Source organism: Triplophysa dalaica, chromosome 17 (genome assembly GCF_015846415.1).
Source record: "Triplophysa dalaica isolate WHDGS20190420 chromosome 17, ASM1584641v1, whole genome shotgun sequence".
Classification (NCBI taxonomy): domain Eukaryota; kingdom Metazoa; phylum Chordata; class Actinopteri; order Cypriniformes; family Nemacheilidae; genus Triplophysa; species Triplophysa dalaica.
In genome coordinates this window covers 14677331-14703820 of record NC_079558.1, presented here as the reverse complement: position 1 = coordinate 14703820, position 26490 = coordinate 14677331, and the positions used below count along the sequence as shown (strand labels likewise).

The window sequence follows — 26490 nt, the reverse complement described above, 5'->3', positions numbered from 1 at the left end:
GACTTGGTGAGTATGCGCATATTTTCCTATTAAGTAAATTATCGTATACTATATTTTAATCTTAAATCATATTTATCACTAACAAAAATAGTGTAAAACACATACAAACTAAATTATTGTGCTTACATTTGTAGGTAACGCCAAAATCCCGCTCAATATTATCCATATTTGCCTCAATATGCGTTGCGAGAACTTGTAATCCATTATCATGTGATCACAAACGGAACTCACTTCCTTAAGGGGACCATGACATGTACCCTTCCTTAACAGACTTCTGAAAGGGCCCTTCGTGAAGGGATTCAGGTGTACACTTTAGTTTGGACCCTTTTAAAGTCGTCCCCTTCTCGTAGGGCCCTTCAAGGGCTCATAAATACTGTTTTTAAAATGCCCAGAAGCTGCATTCCAATTCGTAGGGCTCCTACGCAGTGTTCACTACTCCCTGAGCACGGGATATCAGTTAACGTGGACTGCGCTGACCATAATAACTCATTTGGAATGCCATGCAAAATAATCGAGGAAAGGCAAAGGCTAGGTTGCACAGATTATAAAGACAAAATAAAAATTGTAAAGTACTCTACTTTTAATTAAAAAAATACATCATGTGTCTTATCAATGTAATCTTTACGATTTGTTTAAATTTGTATTTCTTTGACTGCTGCAGTAATGAGTGAGTGTGTGTGCCCTGCGATGGGTTGGCACTCCATCAAGGGTGTATCCTGCCTTGATACCCGATGACTCCTGAGATAGGCGCAGGCTCCCCGTGACCCGAGGTAGTTCGGATAAGCGGTAGAAAATGGATGGATGGATGACTGCTGCAGTGTCAGGTGATTCTTGAAGCCTTCAAATAGTTCCAGGAAGTAATGTTTTCTCTTTAAATGCTTTATTTCTTTAATTTTTTATTCATCAAAGCTCTCATGAACTGGGCTTGTTTATTGGTTTATACTGTTAAATGAGGTCTACTTATGATGTTCGCGTTGTTTTTACATTCAAAATAATTCCAACACCAAAACAGCCTCCATTATTCGCAAACGGTGGATAAAACCTTGAAGAATGATATATGAGCCCGCCAAATCACAGAGATCGGTCTTAAGATCCCATACAACCTCTGAAATTAATACAGATGACTAGAGGTCCCCATGTAATACTAATCTCCTGCGATTAGGGCTCAGGACATATGAAGCGATCTCTGACAAAGCAATATAGTGACGCATTGTGCAAAAATGTTTTACTCACATAAGATTGCTGCACCATTCCAATCGTATCCAATATTGACGGAACAACACTGCTTTTAAATTTTAGTCTCTCCACAAATCCAGCCTCAACCTGTGCCTTCTTCACAAAGGAATCATCAGAGAAATGAACCGAACAAACGGTCCTAGTTTTTTTCCACATGAGCTGGAACGTGTTTGAAAATAAACTTTAACCACGCATTCCTAATATCGGAATCCAAAGGAAGGTTATGCATCGACTGTATTCTTCCACAACCAGGGATGGCAAAATATTTTGCTATCTTTAATGGCATGTTTATTGCTTGCTCGCTCTATCTTGTTCCGTGTCACTTGTGTTACTTCAGAATTGTCATGTGTGAACCAGTGGGCGGTGCTAGGAAGTAGTCGTTGATATTCTTTCCGTGGAGGCAGTGTTCAACCTATCAATGTCGTCATAGATAGGTGCATTCCAGAAATGGCGTTCACTGGGCCTGGTGTCAATAACAGTTGTAATCTCAGTAACAATAATTCCCTTTTATATAACAAAAGCTTGGGATAAAATTGTGGTTTCAATTCAAGGGAAAATTAATTAATAGTGGCGTCTCTAGATGGTTTAAAAGTTTACTGTTTAGCCGAAGCTCCATGCGTTACCAGTAATATAAATAAACAATACATGTAATTATATATCTTCATTGCAAAATTACCCTCCATCATTCAAAAAACAATCAAAAAAGCAATACCCTTGTCATTCCCCCCTTGTCATCACCAATGTAACCAGGTGGGCAGACTTTCCAGCTTTACCACAGTAAAAGCACGGTGTCAAGGTGAATGGCCCCCGAAACTGTTGTTTGTGAACACACTCTAGTTGATGAACACTAATTCAGTTATAGAACAAATAAATCACATAAAAAAATAAGAAAAACATTAACATAGTTCCTTCATACATAGAAATGTATGGCGCATATGGGATAAAGACATGCAGCACGTCACGTTGCGCATGCGCACGTATACGTGCATGACGTCTAAATGCATGACGTCACAGGGCTACATTCTCCAGCGGGTTGGAGTCAATGGAGTTGACGCAACTCTTTCTCTCAACGGCTCTGATGCTTCACTTTATTTCATAGATATAAAGAACTAGATGCCGCATGAGCACCTTTTTCTATGCTGTTCGTCCGCCATATTGCAACGGTTCGAGCCGGTCTGTGTTGCCATGTCTGCTGGTTTCCAGTGGAATTGTTTTTTTTGTTCCGTTTCCACGGTTTGTTTCATCCACAGGTTAGGACTGTAAGGATTTTGTTATATAGCTGTTAATTTTAAGATTATTTTATTAATAAATCTAAGTTATATTATTTGGACTAGGGAGGAAACGCTCGCGATGAAGGATTTAGCTTCACATATCTGGCAACCCTGCCGAGCCGGTCCGTTAACACTCAAGAGCAAGCTGACTCTGTATGATTTTGAAAACATATTTGTTGGTTTATAAACTCAAGCATAATATTTCCTACACTAACACATAACAACAACGAAAGGGTAGCCATTTTTTCTGGAATTAAAATGCACAGCGATGCTGCGCAGTGTTGTTGACTTCTGGCAAACTCTGAGTGACGTCAATGGGCCGTTCTAATATGGCGGACGCGTCTAGATGCCTGGAAAGCTTGAATGAGGCATCTAGTCATTGATATCTAAGGCATTTTCGTCATACGTCACTTCCTGTTAGAAGAGAAAAGTGGAAATCAGCTGATTTTGTTAGGGGGTCGGTTGCTAAAAGGTATGCTGGTGCTACTACAATTATCTTGATAATAGTTATGAGGTTGTTTTTTGCGGTTTGTGTTAGTTGGAGTCTTAGTTACACAACTTTAACGTCATTCATTTATTGTGCTTGGTTGTGACAATGCAGAAGATAAGTGTTTGTCATATTCAAATATAAAAGCATCGCATTGCTTGCTGCGAGCGACGTGACGAGAGAAAACAACATACTTGTTTAAAACGAGCGAGTGAATGTCAATGATAATATTTTCAATAGGAAACAATGGTCTCAAATAAACGCTGCCTATTTATTTGAATTATATCGTTTTAGGTCTCACGCACGATCTGGTTTTGAGTGGTTAATAATGCAAAATCTAATAAACTTACAGATAGGTTGATACAGATAGGTTATTCAAGTCAGTCTGTCATGCCACTAAATGTAACCCCAGTTTATCGTTTTAGAAGTTATCACAATACTGAATATTTACATTTTTAGAATGTAGCCATGTCAAAAAATATGTGACAGTTCATTTTTAAAACCATGTTTTTACCGTAGTAATATGTCAATAAACACTTCACTTTTAATTGTCGTTTTGTATTATGTTTCCTACAGCATAATGGAGGGTTTTAAGTCCTCTAGCACCACCATGCAAGTGAGTTTTGTATGTCAGCGATGCAGTCAGCCCCTGAAGCTTGACACATCCTTCAACGTTTTAGACAGAGTTACCATCCACGAGCTCACGGGTATGACTATATCCACTTAAATCACACGCCTATCTTTGACTAGATCCCGTGGCTCATCAGCTCCCTATTCCATGTATCAGGGCATTGTACCGGACCACACCATATCATGCTCGGGTCAGGGCCTAAATTTCGTTTTTCATACTGGGAGAGAATTTCCCATTACATGAATAGCATTGAGAGGGCTGTAAAGATTTTTGGGGGAATAAATTTAAAAACATCCGTTTGAATTTTAGCAACTCATTTTTTAAATAATTTAATTAATATAAAACTTTTGATGTGATACAAATGTCCAAATTGGACAAGATTTCTAGGCAGGGAGCATAGAAGCTCCCTTGTTTTTGTGTTGCAATGTGGGAATTTTAAGGGAGTTATTGTTTCACTGGGAGAATTCTTTAAGTGAGAAGCATTTAAAATGAAAGACGTTCTGGTCAGTGCCCTGACAACTGAACGAGTGCTGATTGAGAGACACTCGGAAAGATCTTAAGTTAAATTATTAGGAAGTAGGTAGAGTTTTACTTGTCTTTATTTATACTTACAGCTCCTTTAGTACCTGTAGCTGCCAGTAAACAGTCAGGCAACTATGAAGGCAGCAGTGTGCCGGAGGTGAGTATACCATTGAGGCAGTTCAGCCAATGGCCATACCCTGACTAAACTAATCTTTTTTTTATTTGGGTGACACAGTGTTGGGCAGTACCTAAAGTAGCGACGCTGCTTTTTTTCATTTTATTCAGTTGTTGTTATTTACTGTTGCAACCTATATAATATAATCTGTACAAAATTATGTGAAACAGATATTACCATTCATTCTCACATCTTCCTTTCTTGGCCTCTTTGCAAAAAGCTGTATTGTTCTCACTGGCCTTCCTTGATTTTTATTTGTCAGTAATAGGAATTATTTTGATATATAATTAGGACATTAAAAAGTAAACTGTTATTTCCCGCATACTTTAAATAACAGTTCTTTTTTCAACACATACATTTAAACTTGCAGCCAGCTAACAACGGCTTATGATTTGACCTATATCGGCCTATGATATCAAACTTATGCTGGAGTGTTTAAAGGAATACAATGCCATCTGCTTCCGCAGCTACTCTCATCATGTACCTTACTGTTTGAGCAACACAGAATGTAGTCGAACATGAGTGCACAGGCTCTCCATTCGCTCTTTCCTGCAGTCATCAAAAGCGCAGCAGTCGTCCACATTGCTCTTAAATCACATTTAAAAAAATTTCAGTGTTTGAAAAACCCTGAGTATGACGTTTTTCCAATGCTATTAAAAAACATGACAAGAATCTGGAAAATTTAAAATCATACATCAATGACAATGATAAAAGTAATTTAAGAAAGGCATTCAAATGTTCCAAGCGCTATTTTAAAAATCGTTATATCTTCCGAACGCTATTTGAATCTTCACAAGAATGTTCACGACACTAATTCAATAATGTTTACCGAATTTTGTGGTGATGTCTTCTCATGCTGTTCTCGTTGCGTACATTTGTGCATTTGCAATTTAACAGGCTGCTAAAGTACAGATGAGTCAGGAGTCATCATAATAACTCTTGTTTAGCAAGATGCCGGGTATATTATTAATAAGGAGTCAAACTGTAAAAACAGCAAAAAATATAAAAAAAAATGACTAAACAATATTCATGTTTGTAGTTCTGAAACTCGTATGCAAAAATGCTCCTGATGAAGTCATTGAAATCAAATAACTTGAACTGTTAAATGATAATTAATAGCTTGCAGATGTTGGTTTAACATATTTATTCTTTCAGGAAACTTTTTTGGAGAGCAAACAGGATGCCGTTGCTCGGAAATATATTGCATCTACAAGGTAGGAAACCCTGCATGCTCAAAGTTATTAAACTGTATAACATACATAATTTAGTTGTATCGGTATTAATAAGAAATCACTGCTATGACCCTTGTAATGCCAAACAAATATTGTAATATATACAGTATCTCACAGAAGTGAGGTCACCCCTCACATTTTTGGAAATATTTTATTATATCTTTTCATGATACAACACTGAAGAAATGAAACTTTGTACAACAAGTGTACAGCTTGTATAAAGTGTAAATTTGCTGTCCCCTCAAATAACTCAACACTCAACCATTAGTGTCTAAACCGCTGGCAACAAAAGTGAATACACCAAAAATGTCCAAGTGAAAATGTCATAATTGGGCCCAAAGTGTCAAAATTTTGTGTGATCACCATTATTTTCCAACACTGTGTAGGGGATTCAATGAGGAACAGTATTATTTAAACACTATTCTCCACCAAATTTGTAAGCATTATTATGAACTTTGATCAAAATTATAAGTAATATATTCTCCACCACCATTTGTAAAGGAAACAAATATAAACCAAAATTGGGATTCATTTAATTGATTATGATCAATTTACTTATCTGTATCAAATTCATGATTATGGGAAATCACTTTGCATTACTAGCAAGAAGCTGCATGTTTATGGACTCCATATTATGTACATGAACTACAAACAGCGTCACGTGTGACATAAAACAGGACTTTATTAGACTAGACGCATACTTATCTAACATACTCAACTCAACTTTATTTATATAGCGCTTTTTACAATTTTCACTCTTACAAAGCAGCTGTGCATGAGATACATTGAATACAAGAAAAACAACCAAAGGTATATATACCTGTAAAAACAAGAACAAGATGAAAACAACAAAAGACAGACATTCAACATACACTCACACATAGTTATGCATTAGAAGGTTGAAGTTGAAGCAGAGAGATGAACAGAGCATGGATTTATGGAAGATCAATAGCCTGAATAAAACATCAGGTTCTTAAGTCCATTAATAAGACTAAGTATGATACTAGCATGTCTTGCCCTTTTAAAAGAAAGAAAGTGTCCTGATGCAGTTTGTTGAGGCTTCAGTTGATCTTGGCTGGAAGTGATCAGAGAGAACCAGTTTGATGCAGAGGATCTGTATATGGAAAGACAAGACCACAGCCTGGGACAAACTTACCGGTCCGGGTGAAGTGAAAAGAGAGAAAAACACTGCACAAAAAGAAGAGACGGTGGTCTCTTTTAAGCTGTAAGGTTGTCACATACTACTGACGTGACTGAACCAATCAGGTTTCCACTCGAGTCCTATTCCACTCCTCCATGACGGCATCAAGGTGCTGGTGGAGTTTAGAGACCTTGTGCTCCTCCACCTGCTTGGCCAGGTCATCACCTTTACCCTCAGTTTCTTTTGGGGTCTTTATCATGTTGGAATTCTGCCCTGCAGCCCAGCCTCCGAAGGGAGGGGTGCATGCTCTGCTTCAGTATGTCATGGTAAATAATGGCATTCATGGTTCCCTCAATGAACTGTAGCTCCCCAGTGCTGGCAGCACTCATGCAGCTCCAGACAATGACACTCTCACCACCATTCCTGACTGTAGGCAGGACACACTTGTCTTTCTACTCCTCACCTGGTTGCCGCCACACACGTTTGAAACCATCTGTAACAAAACAGTATATCTTGTTCTCATCAGACCACAGCAGGACATGGTTCCGGTAATCCGTGTCCTTAGTCTTGATGTCTTCAGCAAACTGTTTGCGGGCTTTCTTGTGGATAATCTTTAGAAGAGGCTTCCTTCTGGGACGACAGCCATGCAGACTAATTTAATGTAGTGTGCGGCGTATGGTCTGAGCAACCTCTGCAGCAAGGCTGGCAGTACTCGTATGTCTATTTGCCAAAGACAACCTCTGGATATGACGCTGAGCATGTGCACTCAACTTCTTTGGTCAAACATAGCAAGGCCTGTTCTGAGTGGAACCTGTCCTGTTAAACAGCTGTATGGTCTTGGCCACTGTTCTGCAGCTCAGTTTCAGGGTCTTGGCAATCTTCTTATAGCCAAGGCTGTCTAGCTCAGAGAGTTCTTTGCCATGAGGTGCCTTGTTGAACTTCCAGTGACCAGTATGAGAGAGTTTGAGCAATAACACTAAATTTAACACACCTGATCTACATTCACACCTGAGACCTTGTTACACGAAAGAATCACATGCGACCGAGGAGGGAACATGGCTAATTGGGCCCAATTTGGACATTTTTACTTAGGGGTGTCACTTTTGTTGCCAGCAGTTTAGACATTAATGATTGTGTGTTGAGTTTTTTTAAGGGGGCAGTAAATTTACACTGTTATACAAGCTACACACTTACTATTTTACATTGTAACAAAGTGTCATTTATTCAGTGTTTGTCACATGGGAAGATATAATAAAATATTACAAAAATGGGTGTACACACTTCTGTGAGATACTATATGCTCAAAGTTATTCATACCCTAGGTAGATATGACCAAAGTAGGCTATGAAAATAAATCTTCAAGCATCATTAAGCCTATTTATCTTTTTTTTTTTACAAGAATCAAACCTTTCCTTAAATAAAAATAATCTATATAAGGGGGATCTCATTATTAAAATATAGCTGCATGCAGTGACTATGGGACAAGCCCTACTAGGGCACAGAGGGAAGTATATGTGAACATTTCTGATGATGAGTTTTTGAAAAAACATTTACAAACATAGGTAAAAGCATTTAGAACACATAAGTTTGGTGACAGTGCCACCTAGCAATTATACTAAGTTGATCAAGATATGTCACTGATGATGCACATAGATATTAATAACTAAATGCCACGTAAACCATCTGTATGTAACCGTAATGTCATTTGTCAGTCACCTGCCTATTCATGGGATGAACTGCACTTGTATATTTTTTTTAAAATGACAACAGATGGTTTATACTTGTGCTACAACTGTTTGGCCTGTGCTACAAAACTTTAAACATCTGACGTACCAGTGCTATGTGCAAAAAAAGTTAAGGTACAGCCCTGACACTAACAATAATTACTGCTTGCCTTTGTTCTATATCAATAAATCATTAAATCATTGCAAGTGTTAACACATTTAGGTGGCCGCAGCGGAATCTAGGTTAAACGCTTGACTTGCCGGTGTAAACGCGGTCTGCAGTCACCTGGGCCAAGTTTTTCAAAAGTAATCCAGTGGGATTTCGGATCACAGATTGGATCAAATTTTGGAAATGGGTTTTTAACGGCAAAAGAGGATTCCGAACTAAGATCAGATCATGTAATTTGATCTAACATTTGATCTGGATCAAACCTGCCCTTTGGGTTTTTCAAAACTTTTGACTCGGTTTGGGATCTATTTGATTAAAAAAAAACAGGATTATCCTGATCCCATCAGAAGGGTGGATTCAGTTGTGATTTTTCAAACCAAATAAAATCAGAGAGGTTTTTTTAAGTGAATGATCACAAAACCAATGTTTTCTGATGATATATACATCATATAACGTTCCTCAGCTACAAAACAGGCTGGTGACGGCTATGAGTTGCTTCTAGAAAAAAGTGCAGATGGAAATACATCTCCTGAAGGCAGAGATGGAAAGAGCTGCTATCTGGTTACAGTGTTTCTGTTTCTCACAATTAAAAAAAACAATGGCTATTTGTGGCCACCGGTATTTTGCCTACATGTTGTTCTTTGATAAACCAGTAGGCTACACTGTTGGTTTCATTTAAGGCTCTGGAAAACAGGATTTGGTAATCCTGAAATTTGGTATTTAGATCACAGTGATCCAATCCAATGTTCCTTAAAAAAACTGGCATGAAAGTAAGATGGATCACATGATCCTGGATAGCAAAACATAGGATTTCCAAATCCGGATCAATTTGATCCAGATTACATTTTTTTAAAAACTGGGCCCTGCTCATCAGTTTCCATTTTTAATTTATGAAATGCATGGTCAAACTCTTGAAGGGAGTCATGTTAATGCTGGACCAAATATCAGTTGTGCCGGTAAAGAAATAAACTTCTTGAAGTTCATCGATGATGTTCTCCTTAGTTTCCTTTAAATAAATGGGGAATTACAGTGTTTGAAAAAAAGTTTTAGGTTGGCAATTCGTGGATACTTTAGAGAAAGCTTCTGCATTACCAACTTGACCAACTGGGCGTTTGTGTTCACTCGAACTTGAAGACGTTACTTGAGCAAATGCCACTTGTTGACATGCCTGAAGATGGCTTTTAACATTTGACGTGTTTTCCCTTTTCTCACAGTGCCTACATATAGCTTCTTCTAAATTTATTGGTTCACCTTTTTCATTCAAACGAGACCAAAATGTTCCCAGATTGGCGATTATAATGTTTGGTTTACATTTACTTTTATGCATTTGGCAGACGCTTTTACTCAAAATGACTTTCATTGCATTATCCTATACATTTGCTTCTAAGTATGTGCAATCCCCTGGGATCAAACCCACAACCTTGTGTTGTTAACACAATGCTCTTACCAATGAGCTACAGGAAAGCTTCCCAGCAAGATGAAAGTGAATGTGAACTGTATTTTTCCGTGCTCTTACGTGCCAGCCTAACGTAGGCCTATGCTGTCATTAATTATAATATAAAATAAGCAACTCCCTTTCTTGAACATGAATCAATCTACGGTTAAAAAAGATGTCCGATTGCAACTGTTATCACAACTAAATTATAATAACACTAATTACAGGTATAGACTTAGAGCTGTGATCTTGGCAAACACAATAATAATAAATGGTATGGTTAATTACGAGCAATGTGTATAAGGCAAAAACATTTTTTTTCATGAGAGATTCCCCTCCTCTAAAATTCTTATTCTCTAACGAAAGGTTAGATTTTTGTTCATTTATTTAAAGAATCAAAGGCTTAACCCTTTAGAGCCTGATGGGAAAATATGTTGTTTTTTACACATCATGTGCAAGGTATAGTTTTTTTCGGAAAGTAACTGTCTTTCAATAAATCAAGGTTTTTCACCATAACTGTGCGTTGCGAGTTTGTAAAAATAATTAAAATAGGCTTAAATAAATAAGAAATCCATTTTTACTGATTTTTATTCAGACATACTCAAAAAACTAAAGAACCAAATAATCTAGCACTTCAGACATAAAGAATATACTGTAGTACATGCAAAAAAGTATTTTTAGTGTCACTCACGTACATAGTTTTCATTCAGGAGCCTTTTTTTTGACCCCAGTTCTCCAGGCGGTTTCTTGCACTTTTCTCTTCATTCACTTAAATGTGGTGCTATCTGAGGCAGATCCTGTCCAATTGCTAGCACAGGCACACAAACACACACACAAATACCCATGCATGCACACACAAATACGCACTCACACAAATACACATGCCAAACACATGGGCACACACACAACTCCCTAGATATCACACGTACATCTTCACACACAAAAACACATGCATACACACAAATACACATGCTTCAACAAATGCATGCATGCGCGCACACACACACACACACACACACACATACTCAGATATACACATGCGCTATATATGCACTTGTGCTAACATGCACGCATCTAAGAGCACACACACATGCATACAAATCCATGCATGTGCATGAAGGCATACGCACACACCACATACTAAGATACAGTATGTGAAACTGGAAATTTGATAAACTAAGTCTTAAGCCTATTTTACAGACATTTCTCATGAGACAAAATTTCATTATCCATCCACGTGTGGATCGACACCCACAGCATATTCCTCTTCGATGTCTGAATATGCAGACTCCGGGTCAGTTTCATGGTCAAAAATCATTTCAAATGAACGGTAAAATTAATATCGTTTGCTGAAATGCGATTTTAAAAGGGATAATGATGCACTACTAGAAAAAAGATCAAATATCAAAGGCTTTAGAGTTGAATAATTTTGAGCACAACTGTATAAAGTGATTCAGTTGTAATATATAACAATTTATATGCAGTTTTTTTGTACTCTAGGTTGATGTCGACTGAAAGCACTAACAGCTTCACTCTAATTGGAGAGGCTTCAGATGGAGGAACTATGGAGAACTTGAGCCGAAGACTAAAAGTACAACTTCACGTTTTAACCATTGTATCACTATCCGTTAAGTGTTCTTTCTTATTGTTAAAGGTTAATCTGTATGGTAAAAAGTTATGCAATTTGGCACACCGTTAGAGGATCGTTATGCCGGGCTGTGCACAGACATTTTGAGGGGCAGTGGTCGAAACAAAAAAAGGGCACTAAAAGTTGGGGCAGGAGAAGACAGAACACGCTCTTAGAAATGTCTTTCTACTTATCACACTGCAGCACTCGGTAAATATGTAAATCTATATTTTATGTTGAATGTTAAGTAACAACTTTTTTAAAACATTTATAGTAGCCAAACAGCATTTTCACAATAATGGTGATTTGTTGAAATTTCAAACATTTTTCAACATGCTCGGGTGTAAAATTGATATTCACATTAATGCATTTGGCAGACACTTTTATCCAAGGTGACTTGCATTTATTATTATACTATACATTTGTTTCTGAGCATGTACAATCCCTTGGATCGAGTCTATGACCTTGCATGGCCCTGCTGATATGTTGCCATAGCAAATTTGGTGTCTCTTACTCAAACCCATTAGCACTATCCCCAGTTCAAACTTTCACTTACATTTTGTTTCATAACGCTTTAAATGTAATCACTCTCTTGTTTTCAGTACTGTATTTTTCTGCCATTTAAATGTTTTTTCAACTTTTTTCAAACAAGACCATATGTCCGATTTGCACAAAAGTTGCAGGTTTTCACACAACTGGTATGTTGCACTTCACACTCCTGATCAAAAGTTATTTAAAGGTCACTGTTATGCCATTTTTGAAAATTGATTTAAGGCTGTATCTTCTGCTAATTTTTGTGTATTGATTCAAAACTTGTTATATGGCTATTTTTTATTTAAACTTCTAAAATAATAACTAACATCGTGAAATTATTCTGAGGAATGAGGTCATGTCTTGTCTTTGAAGCTTTTTTATTAATACTTGCCTGTAGGATCAAATCAAATCAGAATGACAGTTATCAATCTGAAGAAATTGAAGCCCCTTTTTTTTTTTTTTTTTACACCCCCTTTATTCCCTTACTGTAACTCTCAACGTCCAATCAGTCATCATCATTTTACTTTCTTGCCCTTATATGGGTTTTCTTCCCACTACTTTGATCTTGTCTACAGTCTACTCAAAATCTCTAATTAGGGGTGTAGGTGTTGCCTTTGTCTAGAGGTGCTACTTCACTGTCCGGCAGGAAACTATATAGACTTAGATTTCTTAAAATATTTTGAATCCATGAATCAGTTCCTTGGAAAAATAATATTATTGTCAAAGTTAAAAAGACACTTATCTATGTATATGCATGTAACTAGCTTGGCTGAAAGATAAATGAATAAGAAAAAAATCCACTACAATTCCCCACATTTTCTCATTTTTGACAACCTTAAAGACACATATACATCATCATAAATCAGGACATTGAAAGTTGCTTAGGTTTTTTTTTCTAAGCTGGTTGTCATTACTACTCTACGGTTACAAAACATTTCCCCTTCAATCACTATCTTCATTGGCTGTGATGTTTAAGCCGCTTCATCATAAATTGTGGTGGGAGGTCGCACATCTTCATAGATGCCATCATCTGACTGAACACCCAACCTTGTCATTAAGAGTGCTCCGATCAGGATTTTTGGTGTCTTTAGAACCAGTATCGGCCGATACAATCACAGATGACCAATCACAGGATCTGTATGAAGCCTTCTATTTATCATGTAGAATTATTTATTAACAATTTCAAAGAACAGTGTATATTACCTAATGAATTGAGAAATGGAAAGGAATCATACATTTTTAAACAAAAAAGTAAACAAAAATGATAGCAGCCATAGGAACAGCTTAGAGAATAACACAGCTTAACTGTTTAATAATTATGAAAAACAACAGAATAAAACAAACACGTACAAACTGCAAACTTTCGGAAGTGGCAACCATGTTTAAATGCAGGAGTGAATGCCATGATGGTGATGACTGACACACTAGTAACCATAGCAACGTTCTGGACTCTTGCAGCTGTAAGAATGTAAACCGTTTGGTATCTGTTAATTTTTTTATAACTTTAGGATTACTTCAGTTGGCTTTTAGTCAGTCTCATATAAGTGATTTTGGGGTCCTATAAAATATAAATTATTTGTATTTTTATGGTTTATTTTGGGCTTGTCTTTGCTTGACGATTTTTTCTATGAAGATCTGGCAACACTGTCACTTAAGCAAAGGGTTTGTGAGAGAGGCTAACGATAGTCCCGTGTCAAATCTGCGAAAGTAAAGACATCTTTCACTGCTGTTTCTAGCACCTCACATATATAGACAAAAAAACATCTCTGATGGGCGTTTAGATACGTCATAAACACAGTTATTGATTTTGGTTTCGTACACGCTGTGTATTGTTTTGGTAAAGTCTTGGTCACTATACCTGCATTTTTCGGGGTTCCTTTGTAAAGTAGACTGCAGTTATCACTCTGGTAAACCAAATTTCCGTGTATCAGTTTACTTCAGACTGCAAACAAAAAGGAATGACAGGCAACCGACAGTGAGTGACTGAGCTGAACGGTCCAGAACTCATATGGCACTCGTTCTGCATACCATAGCAGTTGAACACACCTACAGTCTACACGTTTTTGCATTTGATCGGCTCTTTTGATTAGCCGTTATAGAGTTCGCTCATCAAGCTATTTAAAGTGATTATCAGCCGACAATTATCAACATGGTTTCACAGATTTGTAACATACACATAGATATACATGCATAGGATAATGTTTAAAAGCTGTTTTGGCTGGCTAACTTAATCTAACCATTAATTAATTTTCATGACCATGCTTGATTTTTTTATAAATTGTCATGTAAATAAACTTTAAATACTATAGAAATCATCTTGACTAAATCCTTCCGCGAGAGCACACCTTAGTTTTGAGAGAAAAAGAAAGTGTATACAAGCCGGACTGTCGTCTACATCACTCAGAAAATCATTTTCGATCATCAAATAATGTTTTGGCGGGGCAAAAATTCACTTTGGTGCCTGACAAAAAATCCAGATTTAATTTTTATTTTAAATGTGCATTGACATTCAATATTCCATAAAAAATGGTTCTTATTTTATAGTGACTCTGATCATAATGAATGATCTGTGTGTTTGTCCTTAGGTGACGAGTGACCTGTTTGACATCATGTCCGGTCAGACGGATGTTGATCACCCTCTGTGTGAGGAGTGTACAGACACACTCTTGGACCATTTGGACACACAACTCAACATTACAGAGAATGAATGCCAAAATTACAAGTATGACACAAAATGTTCAACAACTATAATTTTCTTTCATGTTCTTTGAGTGGGATATGTTATTTGCCAGTTGTTGTCACATATTAGGGGGGAATCAGTCCTCCTGATTGGGATATGAGATGAGGATATTTTAGGATATGATGTTTAATTCTATTCGTTGAGCCTTAAAGACGCTTCCTACTCTACGCTAGTGCATCACATATTCTTATCTCACAAATGTGGTAGAGAGAGAAGTCTCTGGAAAAAGGGGAAGCACAAGACATAATCTGTGTCTTCAAATGGTTTACAAAGCGTCATATTTTCCTTCACAACTTAACTTGAAGCGTGACGGCAGGCGAGTCACCCCGAAATTCATCAAAAAGGCAAGCACTAACGTTTTTATATTAATAGACTAGAGTATTGTAATACCAGTGAAGGGGAAGCTAAACTTTGAAACTGTAGTTAGCTACTCGTTAATAAAAGTAGTTAAAGGGCCGCTATCCCAGAAAGTGCACTTTTAAATATTTATCTACCAGAAATTGAGTCGCCAGCGTGTGTGCAGCAACACCCTGTAATTATACAAATCCATCTATTCTTCTTTTTGTAGTCTCCTTTAAACCACAACAGTGACACAAAACAGGCTGTTAACGATCCCCTATCAACCTGATGGTACATTGTTTACACCTACCCATGACTGCTCACAGACTTCGCCTTATGAGCGCGTAGTTCCACCTTCCACCAGAGACATGCTGTCAGCCATTTTCAGGCAAGAGGTGTAGAGATGTAGCCACTAGCCAGCGACAAAAATGTCTAAGAAACAAAAATTGTGTGCTGTTATTGGAAGTATAATGGAACATAAAAAATATCTGTAAAGCTTATTACAACGAAAGAAAGTAATAGCAGTGTCTTTCTCAGTAAGTTCAGTGTTTTCTCATATGTCCTAAGTGCGACAACACTAAGAGCGGATAGAAACAGATTTTGCATTTGCAAGACAATGAGGTTATGCAGAAATTGCAACACACAACGTAATAACAGCTAGTTGCTGATCTTTACATACCTGTCTGTCATATACAAGTACTCTGAATGCATGTTTTTGCCTATATCGTGTTTATGTCTGTTAGTAATATGCATGCACATGATTAATCATCAATGGCCAACATGTAATACAGCAAATGGTCAGCATATGTTGTTCTACCTATGTTTTTGTCTTTCCCATTTAATTAGTATTTATGAACAGGGCATTAAGGTGATTTTTATTGCAGTTAGTGTATGGATTTGCTTTGACAGGGCATTACAGACATAATTGAGCTTTCCGCCATATTGCTTGTCTTGATGTCATCCAAACCACATGTGTAAGGGCTCTACCTTATATTTTGCATACGGGGAGGGGAGCAGAAGCTAGTTTGCATTTAAAGAGACACACACAAAAACGGTGCGTTTTCCATTGCAGCCACAAATGGCCATGTTCAACATATTGTAATGAAAGATATGTGGTGTATTTTGAGCTGAAACTTTACAGAAACATTCTGGTTACTTTAAAAAAGTAGATACCTACATTGAAACTACTTTTATTTGATAGTCTCTTTGTATATTAAGAATAATTTAATTATTGTATTTTTTTTTTTTTTAAGAAACAATGTTTAAAACAATGTAATACAATACAGTTATGATTTCAGTGTTGTTTTCTTTTGTAAACTACACCGTACTCTTAAAGTTAAACATTCAAGTGGAATACTTACACTCTCAAGTTTACAGTTTGCAAAATGTGGAAAATGTGAATCTCATAAAACAACAAAAAGAACATCCATCCATCTTCTTCCGCTTCATCCTGGGCCGGGTCGCGGGGGCAGCAGTCTAAGCAGGAAAAGATGCCCGAGACACCTCAGCTGGGCCCCCTCGATGTGGAGGAGCAGCGGCTCTACTCTGAGCTCCTTCCGAGTGACCAAGCTTTTCACCCTATCACTTAGGGATCGCCCAGCCACCCTGCTGAGAAAGCTCATTTCGGCCGCCTGTATCCGGGATCTTGTCCTTTCGGTCATGACCCACAGCTCATGACCATAGGTGAGAGTAGGAACGTAGATTGACAGGTAAATTGAGAGCTTCTCCCTGCGGCTGAGCTCCTTCTTCACAACGACAGACCTGTACAGCGACCGTATTACTGCAGAAGCTGCACCGATCCGTCTGTCAATCTCCCGTCCCATCCTTCCCTCACTCGTGAACAAGACCCCCAGATACTTGAGAGACTATGAGAGATTTCTTTCTTGCATTTTGGCAAGAACATTGCTTGAACAGTAAACAACCATTCTTAAACACTGAACTTAAAATGGTGTGTTTATGTTACAAAAGCCTTAACACCTAGTATACCTGGAAAAGGTCATATACTGTAATGACAGGAAATGTCAATAACCAATAAGGTTTTAAAATACCCTGATTTTTTTATGTTGAGGCAAGAAGAGTTTGTGTTGACTTAACTTTATTTTAATGCAGTAGATTACGTTCTATAAAAAAACGATATAACTGATTTTGAGGTTTAGATAAACCATAAGCGGTTATAGCATTTGTCGTCCCCTTATTTCTTTCACAGTACTCTGCTGGATAGACTGTATAGGTGGATTGGGCTCTCTGGTACATGTCTTAAGTGGTTTTAGTCATATCTTTTAGAAAGCACTCAATTAGTTTTATTCTGGTTCAAATAGGTCTCAGACTGTTCCTCAAAGACAGTTTGTCCCTCAGGGATCAGTACTGGGTTCTATTCTTTTTAGTATGTAAATGCTGCCTCTTGGACAAATTATTAGGAAGTATGGTCTCTATCTGCTAGTTTTTATGCTCATTTTAAACATATTACAAAAGTAGCTTTTATTATCTGCCGAATATTGCACGCATACAGCCCTTTCTATCTATGCCCGATGCCAAAAGGCTCATTCACGCCTTTATAACATCTAGGCTTGATTAGTGCAAATTACTTTTTACAGGTTTACCAGCAAATTCGATAAAGATGTAAAAAAGTATATACAAAACTCTGCTGTGTATTGACTTACACGTCTTCACGAGAACACTTTACTCCTGTACTTTCTAAACTACACTGGCTTCCAGTACAATCTCGGATTTTAAACTTCTTGTCCTAACTTATGAAGCAGTACATGGGGAAACACCAGAATATATTTCTAACCTTGTTAGACTGTCAACACTTGCTCTGTCTCTCCGCTCTGCTGATTCTCTTAAGCTCTTTCAGCTGATGTGAGCTCTTCTGCTATACTCATCTTGGTAGTGACTCCCGAAAGTTGATCATCATTAGTATAAAGTTGAGCAAATCTTAACTTTGTCAAAGCCTCTAGACACGCCCACTTCCAGTCGCCAACGTTCACTTTCACTCTTGTCGCTGGATGCCGCTAGGTTACCATTGAATGACATCAACTTGTTTTGCTGGTGCTCCTCTGATGTCTGTATAAGAGCAGTACCTCAGCTGCTTGAACCAAACAGTGCCGTCATCACAAAATGTATGACAACTAGGAGACATAAACGCAAAATGGCAGTTACAGTGGCACACACGACACTCATGATCACTTTACTACAGTAAATCTTGCCAAATGTATGTAAAGCTTCTTTGTGACAATGCAAAACTTTGTAAAATGCCATATAAATAAATTGATTCTACATAAGTAGCCGTTATGTTATGAGAAATAATAGGTTATGACTTTGTCTGTAAATTGTCAGGAACTGTTTAGACTTGCTGACTCAGCTGCCAGAAGAGGAGCAATCCAGTCTACTTACTGAGCTCCAGCATCTAAAACTGGAGGAAGAATCCATGATCCAGGAGCTCGAGCGCATTGAAATCCAACGGGAAGCCGTGGCCAAAGAGCTAGCTGAGAGACGCAGTCACAGTCAACAGCTGGACACGGAAGAAATTCGGTGTGTATATTTTTTTATACAATTGTAATTATTTCAACAGTTAAAGAGTTAAAATTTATTTATGCAATATCTTTTTTGTGTTTGCATAATTTCAGGATTCATTGCTTTTGTTGTTTCCAAGGAGTCTGTATTTGTTTTCTGGCTTATGAGCTGGCATAACTTTTTTAAACCCTTTTAGCTGTATGTATTTACTACTTTTAGGTCAAGCCCCTAAGGGGGGACTTTTTAGAAGACCTTTTGTCCGCAATTTGGTATGTAGCATCCAGTGTTGGGCAAGGTACTCTGGAAATGTAATTAATATACTGATTCCGCCTTTTAAAAGTAATCAAGTTACTGGTTTGATTACTTTATTTCAAAAGTAATTAGTTACCCTACTAGTCACATTACTAGTTACATTATTACCCCACCCCTCAAAAAAACTAAATAACATCTTTAGCCTTCCTATGACTAAACTTTATTGGAAAGTATATACTCCATCTCGCAACAAACTAAATTAACTCTGTCTTTAATTATTTTAATACATTCTTTCTGCTTATTCCATAATAAAGCTTTTCAAAAGTAATAATAATATTCTGTGATATTTTAACTTAAAATGTTGACTGTAGTATTTCTTAACCTGCATACGCCATTATGTAAAAACACTCTTCTTAGTTTCTTTTAACTTGTATATCTTAACTAGTGCTTCTACATATTTCTATGATGATTTCTTTGTCATATAACAAATATAACCGCGTAAGAGCAGCAAAAACTAGTCTGAGAAAAAATAACATGTTGATAATACCAGCCTAGCACTCGACAGTAGAATTTAATTCATTGCTCATCGTGCCCGATGATGTTACTTTCTCGAGAAGTTTAACCATGCTGCACTGCCCTTTCAGGTTGTTTTTTCATGGGAGAGAGGGTTTTGTTAACCTCCACAGGACATGCACAACAATGTTCTTGCCTTTGACAGAAATAAACTCAAAATAATGATTGTATTTCCAGCAACAGAACTTATGTTTCTCTCTCCATGCTGAGTTTGTTTTCGCTTGTAGTACCAAAGATTGTCTTGTGATGGGGAGATGTAAGGGTCTATAATACTTACAATTGGAGCATAAAGGCTAACATGGATCATGAGAGGCACTTCAGCCAATAGCCAATGGTGTCTATACTCCTTGCCTGCGTTCCATCTGCTCAAGCCGAGACGATAGCATTGGCCGTTACGAGTTTTTAGCTTAAGGTGGAAGGCTTTCCATGGAGCAGCTTTGGTAGTATTTTCCCTGCAGGGGCTTACAGGTTTCAGTTCATCAGGCAGGAATCTAGATTTGAAAATGGTATTTCTCTTTGTACAATATAAATGATAAAACGGCAACGATGTAACACAGCTGTTTTATTTGAACTACTTTAGAAATTATAATGTGTTAAATTACTCCGTTAACACACACACGCTAATTGTTAGAAGAACTGGCAGGTAAACAAAATTACCACCATACCAGATGGGTAAATTTAGAATTTGAACATTACAAATAAAACACAAGTACAAACAAGCACAAGGCCCAGTGCTTAGAAGCAGCCATTTTAATTATGATCAAGAAACACTGGAAATAAAACCAAAACTTATATCAACAGATATGTAAGTGGAGAGAATACCAGACATGCCACCACAGCTACAAAACAATTAGAAAGTAAATAAATGACTATAAAAAGCAAAGCAACAAAATTCCCTGCATTCACAGTTCAAGTGCAAACTGGTGTGACAGCTTTTAGCTTTATAAACCAACATGCTACAGCATCTGCATCAGTGCAGACGCCCTTTTACTGAGGTAAAAACCACAGTGCAATACAGTAAACTGTGTATAATACAAAGCCATAATAAAAACAGCAGCACATCAAAGTATTATAAAAGAATATTATCGGCAATAATAAAACGGCAGCACAATTATGAATATGTAAATATCATTGCATATTCCTACCTTTAGAATTGTATAGCCCTCTATAGTGTAGTTTGTGAATTCCCTATTTGTTCAGATGTGATTTAGGTTTCAAAATTTTGGTCAACTTTTAGATATTTTTGGTTTGATAAGTACCAAGTTTTGCATTACGATTACAGTCAAACATTATAATTTTGTTATAAAGGGAACACATGGAAAGCCTTTTTGTTACATAGTATTTGATAATTAAGATATATAACAAAATAAGGAATGGATATTTATAAATCAAACACTTTATATAAACATTTTGCAAGTAATTGTTACTTCATTCAGTGTTCTGGGACTCTTCATTTAGCGGTCACACTTGGCTCCTTCGCGGTCACATTTGGCTTCTGTAATTTTCTTTCAGGAAAATGTACGTTACATTTTTGATTAAAATATTTCTTTTTTTGCATTTTGAGAGAATTTGATGGTACTTATAAATATTTATGCTATAATATTATCATTTTTTCTCCCCATTTAAAACAATAAAAAAATACTTTTTTTTTTCAATTTGTCAAATATTTTTTAAATATACTTTTTCAATTAATGCATTATTTCAGGTTAAAAAAGATAAGAGGCCGTTAAACTCCCATCTTTGAAAAACAGATTAGTGCCTTCTGGTTATAAAAATGTGTAATGTTATGATGTAACTTCTAGGTTCCTGTGTGTGTGTGTATGTTCACATTCTTTATGGCCACATCTGTATGTTACCACATCAAGCTCATCTATCCCAAAAAAGAAATAAGATTTTACAATATGTCTTAATGAGACCTTTATTTTTTTTCTTCTCTCTTAGCTATCAAAAGGAATACTGCGAATTTAAGGGGCAGCAGCTAGAGTTGGATGATGATATTAAGAGTGTGGATAATCAGATGCGTTACTGTCAAATTCAACTGGATAGACTCAAGAAGACTAATGTTTTTAATGCCACCTTTCATATATGGTTAGTAAATTTTGAGTCAACACTAATTTAACAATGATTGTAGCAAATACATGTTAAAGAAAGTTCAAATATTTATCAAGAAGGCTTTATAAGCAAAACAGTAAACTGAAAAAAAGGAAATGTATTTGGATTTTCTGTTGTTTTAACATAAATGCAAACATACATACACACATTGATTTTGTTCTGTTTTATTTTCAGGCACAGTGGGCAGTTTGGAACAATAAATAACTTCAGACTAGGGCGATTACCCAGTGTTCCAGTGGAGTGGAATGAAATTAATGCTGCCTGGGGTCAGACTGTACTTCTGCTGCATGCCCTCGCAAGCAAGATGGGGCTTTACTTTCAGAGGTGTTGGATAGGAAAAATTATATGATTTTATTATATTAATTAATAACAGATAGTCATTTAAAATATTTGATAATTTTATTTTCAGTTCTAGTTAAATAATCTATGATTATTCAATAAAAAAAGATCCCTTAATTGTTATTATTACTGTTATTATTTTCCTTTTGTTACAGATTTATATGAGTCCATCAGAAACATGACAAATCTTTACTATTATAAAAGAAAAAACCTCTCATATGGTTCAATGCTTTCTTTTGCAGATATCGACTTGTTCCTTATGGAAATCATTCTTATCTGGAGTCTCTTACGGATAAGTCTAAGGTAGATGCACTTAATTTATCCACCTTATAGTACTCCGAGGTCGATTACAAAGAAGGTCTTACATTTGAAATTATTTACCACACAAAAGAAAATGTGTTTGCATGCACAGAGTAAGCGGATATATATAAAAAATCTGATATATGAATAATATTCCTTACATGTAGAAAAAAAATGGCTAACAGAAAACCGTGTTAACGTAGAACTTTGAGATTTGTCTGGTTTCTCGCAGACAGTGACAATCGATCGTCTGTCAAGTAATTCCAAACGTCGGTGGAAAATCTGTCAGAAGCTGTATTTTTGTATCTTTTTGCATGTCCACGGTTCCTGCAAATGCAACAATAGTGTTTGGGAACTGTTTCATGAGTTCATGAGTTCCATGTATCAGAATCAATCAAAATAAGATGAATTATAGCTAATGCATGTTATTTTCTTGTAGGAGTTGCCATTATATTGTTCAGGTGGTTTGCGCTTTTTCTGGGATAATAAATTTGATCATGCTATGGTGGCCTTCCTCGACTGTGTCCAGCAGTTCAAAGAAGAGGTGGAAAAGGGAGACACAGGCTTCTGTCTGCCATATAGGTAAGAATGTCCACAATACATCATTTCTTTTAAAAGGTGATTCATTTAAATTCAGTCCCTATTATTTAATTACAGCCCCTATTATCATTAAGCATATACCCCTGGAGACCCACTCAATAGACACTATGCGTGGAGTCCTGGAGGTCAATCTGCTGAAAATAATAGAAATTACAATATTAAGGTGAATAATCGACAGTTATGATTTTATTATAATCGTGCAGTCCTGATGAAACATATAGTGCATCAAAATGCAGTGACATCAGTTTGCCTAAAAGAACACAGAACATTTAAATGTTTCACACACCATTTAAACATGGATGTTTCATTCCAACATAAAAAAATACAATCATTTTCATCAATCCAAAATTTACGATCAAGCAACATGTTCCTTAAAAGACTGTTCGAGAAGCTGTATACTAGAGAAACTGCAGTTATCCAGCAGCGCATCTCTCGGCAGCAACTGTTTATCGTAGAAGTGAGAAGTAACATCAAACATATGCGAAAAATACCCTGACCACACATTGGCCACTTTGGTCTGTTGCTGCAATACACAAGTCCCTTCTTTTTATACTGGTCAAAGTTTGGACTTCTACATTTCTTAAAGAAGTATAATGTCAGAGTCAGGGGGAATCTTTTTTTTGAAAAATGTAAACAATTTATTACATAGTTTTCTGATTTACAAACCTGAGAGAAAGATTGAATGGAGGTATATTTGTTATCTATTTAAATCGTTAGTTTTTAGAGGTAAAACCACAAAGTGGTGTAGGGACCTTCAGTGCCCTCAACTATTATTAGCACCGTTGGGAAATATGAGAAAAGAAGGCTGTAAAAATAAATCTGCATTGTTTCTCGTTTTGATCTTTTATCTAAAAAATCAGCCAAACTCAGACATTTCATTGAAGGAAAACAATTTGAAGTAGGAAGAATATCACATTGTAAAAAATATTTATACAATAATGGGCACCCTTGTATTTAATATATTCGGCAACCTCAATTTATAAGAAAAACAGCTCAAAGAGTTTTCTTTTCAGTCTGATGAGGTTTGAGAGTCTTCCGAGTTAATTCCTACCTAATAAATTTCTCCAGATCCTTCAAATGTTGGTGCTCCCTCTTCTTCAGTTTATCCCACTCATTTTCTACAGGGTTCAGGTCAGGAAACTGGCATGGCTATGGCAGGATCTTGATATTGTGTTCAGTGACCCATTTTTTGTAGATTTTGATGTTTCTTTTGAACCAATTTGCTGACGGAAGATCTAAACGCAACCCATTATAATATTTCTATAAGAGCAAGTCAGGATTTGATTGTTATATCTGTGGTTATTTCATATAAAACATGAGGGCATGTTATATCTGTGGTTATTTCATATAAAACATAAGGGCATGTATCTGAACAAGATGTACAGAACCTCTGGCAAAAAGTAGATTTACAGCAATGAAGATCTGGTGGTATGTTTTTTTACATTTTTGCCTATAACTTGATTTCTACTTTCTAGAAATTCAAAAAACGAAAGTCTTTGATATTACCTTTTGGATTGGCTAGTCCGTTCTTTTATAGCACATCAATGAATTCAACAGCGAGCTTACTCAAATAGTTTTAAGGGGGCGTCTTCAATCTTTCATGTGTTGATACAAAACTTGTGTAAATGTCATCATGGTCTAGACTTGAGGTGACGCATCAAGTTTCGGCACAGCACCACCTACTTGTCATCTTAAATCATGAGAGCGGTCTGGTTTGATACCTTCAGTCATGTCAAGTTGAACCATACCAAATGTTCCTCGGTTGACCATTGGGGGCGCCACTCACATAAAAATTTGTCCTAAAGTACTGTATTCTTAGGAACGCAGTGGCGTATCGTCAATAAACTTGTTGTGGTTCATCATGACCATAGTCTGAGAATACCTGTAAAGTTTTAAGCGAGCGCCTACTGTTCAAGAAATATAAGAAAATTTGATTAATTGCATATAGCATATGAAAATTCAACATAATGTAATGCGATTTCCACAAAGATATTTGTCTTTGTGACAATGGGGTTAGATATCCAACTGGTCATAATCCAGCGTACTTCCTGTGTGCCATATTGAATTGTATAAAAAATATATTTTTCGAACTTCTCCTACAAACTTGTCAGGTTTTCACAAAAATTTGGGTATAGCATCTAGAGATACTCTTGACAAAAAGTTATTAAAAGTCCACATTTACCTCGTCAAAAGGTGAAAAGGTGAGCATGCTAAAGAGTTATAAAGACTTATGTATCTTCGCAATACTTTGGGATATTGACACAAAACTTTGTGTACAACATCATTAGCACATCTTGTTAACCTCATATTAATTTATTGACAAATTCGCATAGTGGTCAGAGATAAAAGAAATTTCCTTGTGTTTTAAGTGTGTTTTAAACTCATGATCAGACACAACCACATGTATTGCCTTTTGTGCCCTTGTAGGGCTTGACCCCATAATTGCTGCTTGCAGCTATATTTAATTATTATCATTAATTTGTATTACTTTTGTGATTATAATAAAAATGTGTGTATGAATGCATGTATTTTTATACATATGAGTATATACTGTACATTTGTTTATTGTTTATTTGGAGTTAATATTTTTTCCCAGGTATCCTTTTGTTCTTATAAGATATTATTGTGTTAGGGTTGGGTAGGGTCATATGTCATGAGTAAGTTGTTATGAAAATGTTAAGTTTGTTTTAAATGTGGAGCAAGACATGATAAGAAACAAGCATTCAGAGTGACAGGCCACACATGGTCCATTCGTGAAGCCATACACTCACGTTCCAGGGACTAACATCCACTAGCTGCTTTTTAGTTCTTCTTTTAGTAATATTGCTTGCATTTTAATGTTAGCTTTCCCTTCTGAAAATTGTTTGTTTTCATAATTTGATATGGGTTCAAGATGTGTGTCCAAAACAACTGCAAGGTAATTCACATCTGCATTAATGTTATTTAAGGGTATAGCTTTTTTATATATCTAATTTACAACTGCTGTCAACTTTAGTCACACAAAGAACAAAATTTTGTCCTTTTGAAAATGCTAGGTGACTAGTAATTTTTGAACGCGATTAGCAGTGGCTGGTGAGCAAAAATATCAAAAAAAATGTCAAGCCCTGTATATATACAAAACGCTCTTACCAGCACTGACATTGTGTTTATCTTTTGTGTTTAGAATGGATGTGGACAAAGGCAAGATTGAGGACACAGGGGGCAGTGGAGGCTCTTACTCTATTAAGACGCAGTTTAACTCTGAGGAGCAGTGGACCAAAGCCCTCAAATTCATGCTTACTAATCTCAAATGGGGTCTGGCCTGGGTGTCCTCTCAGTTCTACAACCGCTAGATCTGATTCTGGACTGAAACCTGATACACAACAGGAAATCTTAACTGATAATGCAGTGTAAGAACAAGAATGGAAAAAAGACTTTTGTGAACTAATAACTATATATAAATGTATCTTTATTATCTGCTAAATATGACAATTTGGATGGGTTTATCTACTTGTAATTGTTGTAAATGTAGTAGATTAAAGGCTACTGTGCTAAATGA

The 26490-nt window shown here is 36.5% G+C and overlaps 1 protein-coding gene across 3 annotated transcripts; it reads left to right on the top strand.

Annotated features, from left to right (window-relative positions):
* Positions 1–786: 786 nt before the first annotated feature.
* becn1 (beclin 1, autophagy related) lies at positions 787–26490 on the top strand. 3 transcript variants are annotated; one of them, XM_056771274.1, is made up of 12 exons: positions 787–824; positions 3571–3701; positions 4240–4304; positions 5478–5536; positions 11524–11614; positions 14770–14906; positions 18600–18794; positions 21543–21689; positions 21888–22037; positions 22295–22355; positions 22792–22934; positions 26116–26490. In XM_056771274.1, the coding sequence occupies exons 1-12, from the start codon at positions 802–804 to the stop codon at positions 26282–26284; spliced, it is 1371 nt and encodes a 456-aa protein (XP_056627252.1). In that variant the 5' UTR covers positions 787–801; the 3' UTR covers positions 26285–26490. The 3 variants fall into 3 exon arrangements, with proteins under 3 accessions (XP_056627252.1, XP_056627250.1, XP_056627253.1); XM_056771272.1 differs by lacking the exon at positions 787–824 and adding an exon at positions 2407–2486; XM_056771275.1 differs by lacking the exon at positions 787–824 and adding an exon at positions 2827–2979.

Excerpts from the sequence above, each read along its gene's own strand:
- becn1 (XM_056771272.1), top strand. The coding sequence starts at position 2,422 with ATGTCTGCTGGTTTCCAGTGGAATTGTTTTTTTTGTTCCGTTTCCACG. Across the intron at positions 3,702-4,239 it reads TACCATCCACGAGCTCACGG|CTCCTTTAGTACCTGTAGCT; the intron begins GTATGACTATAT and ends TTATACTTACAG. Across the intron at positions 22,356-22,791 it reads CTCTTACGGATAAGTCTAAG|GAGTTGCCATTATATTGTTC; the intron begins GTAGATGCACTT and ends ATTTTCTTGTAG.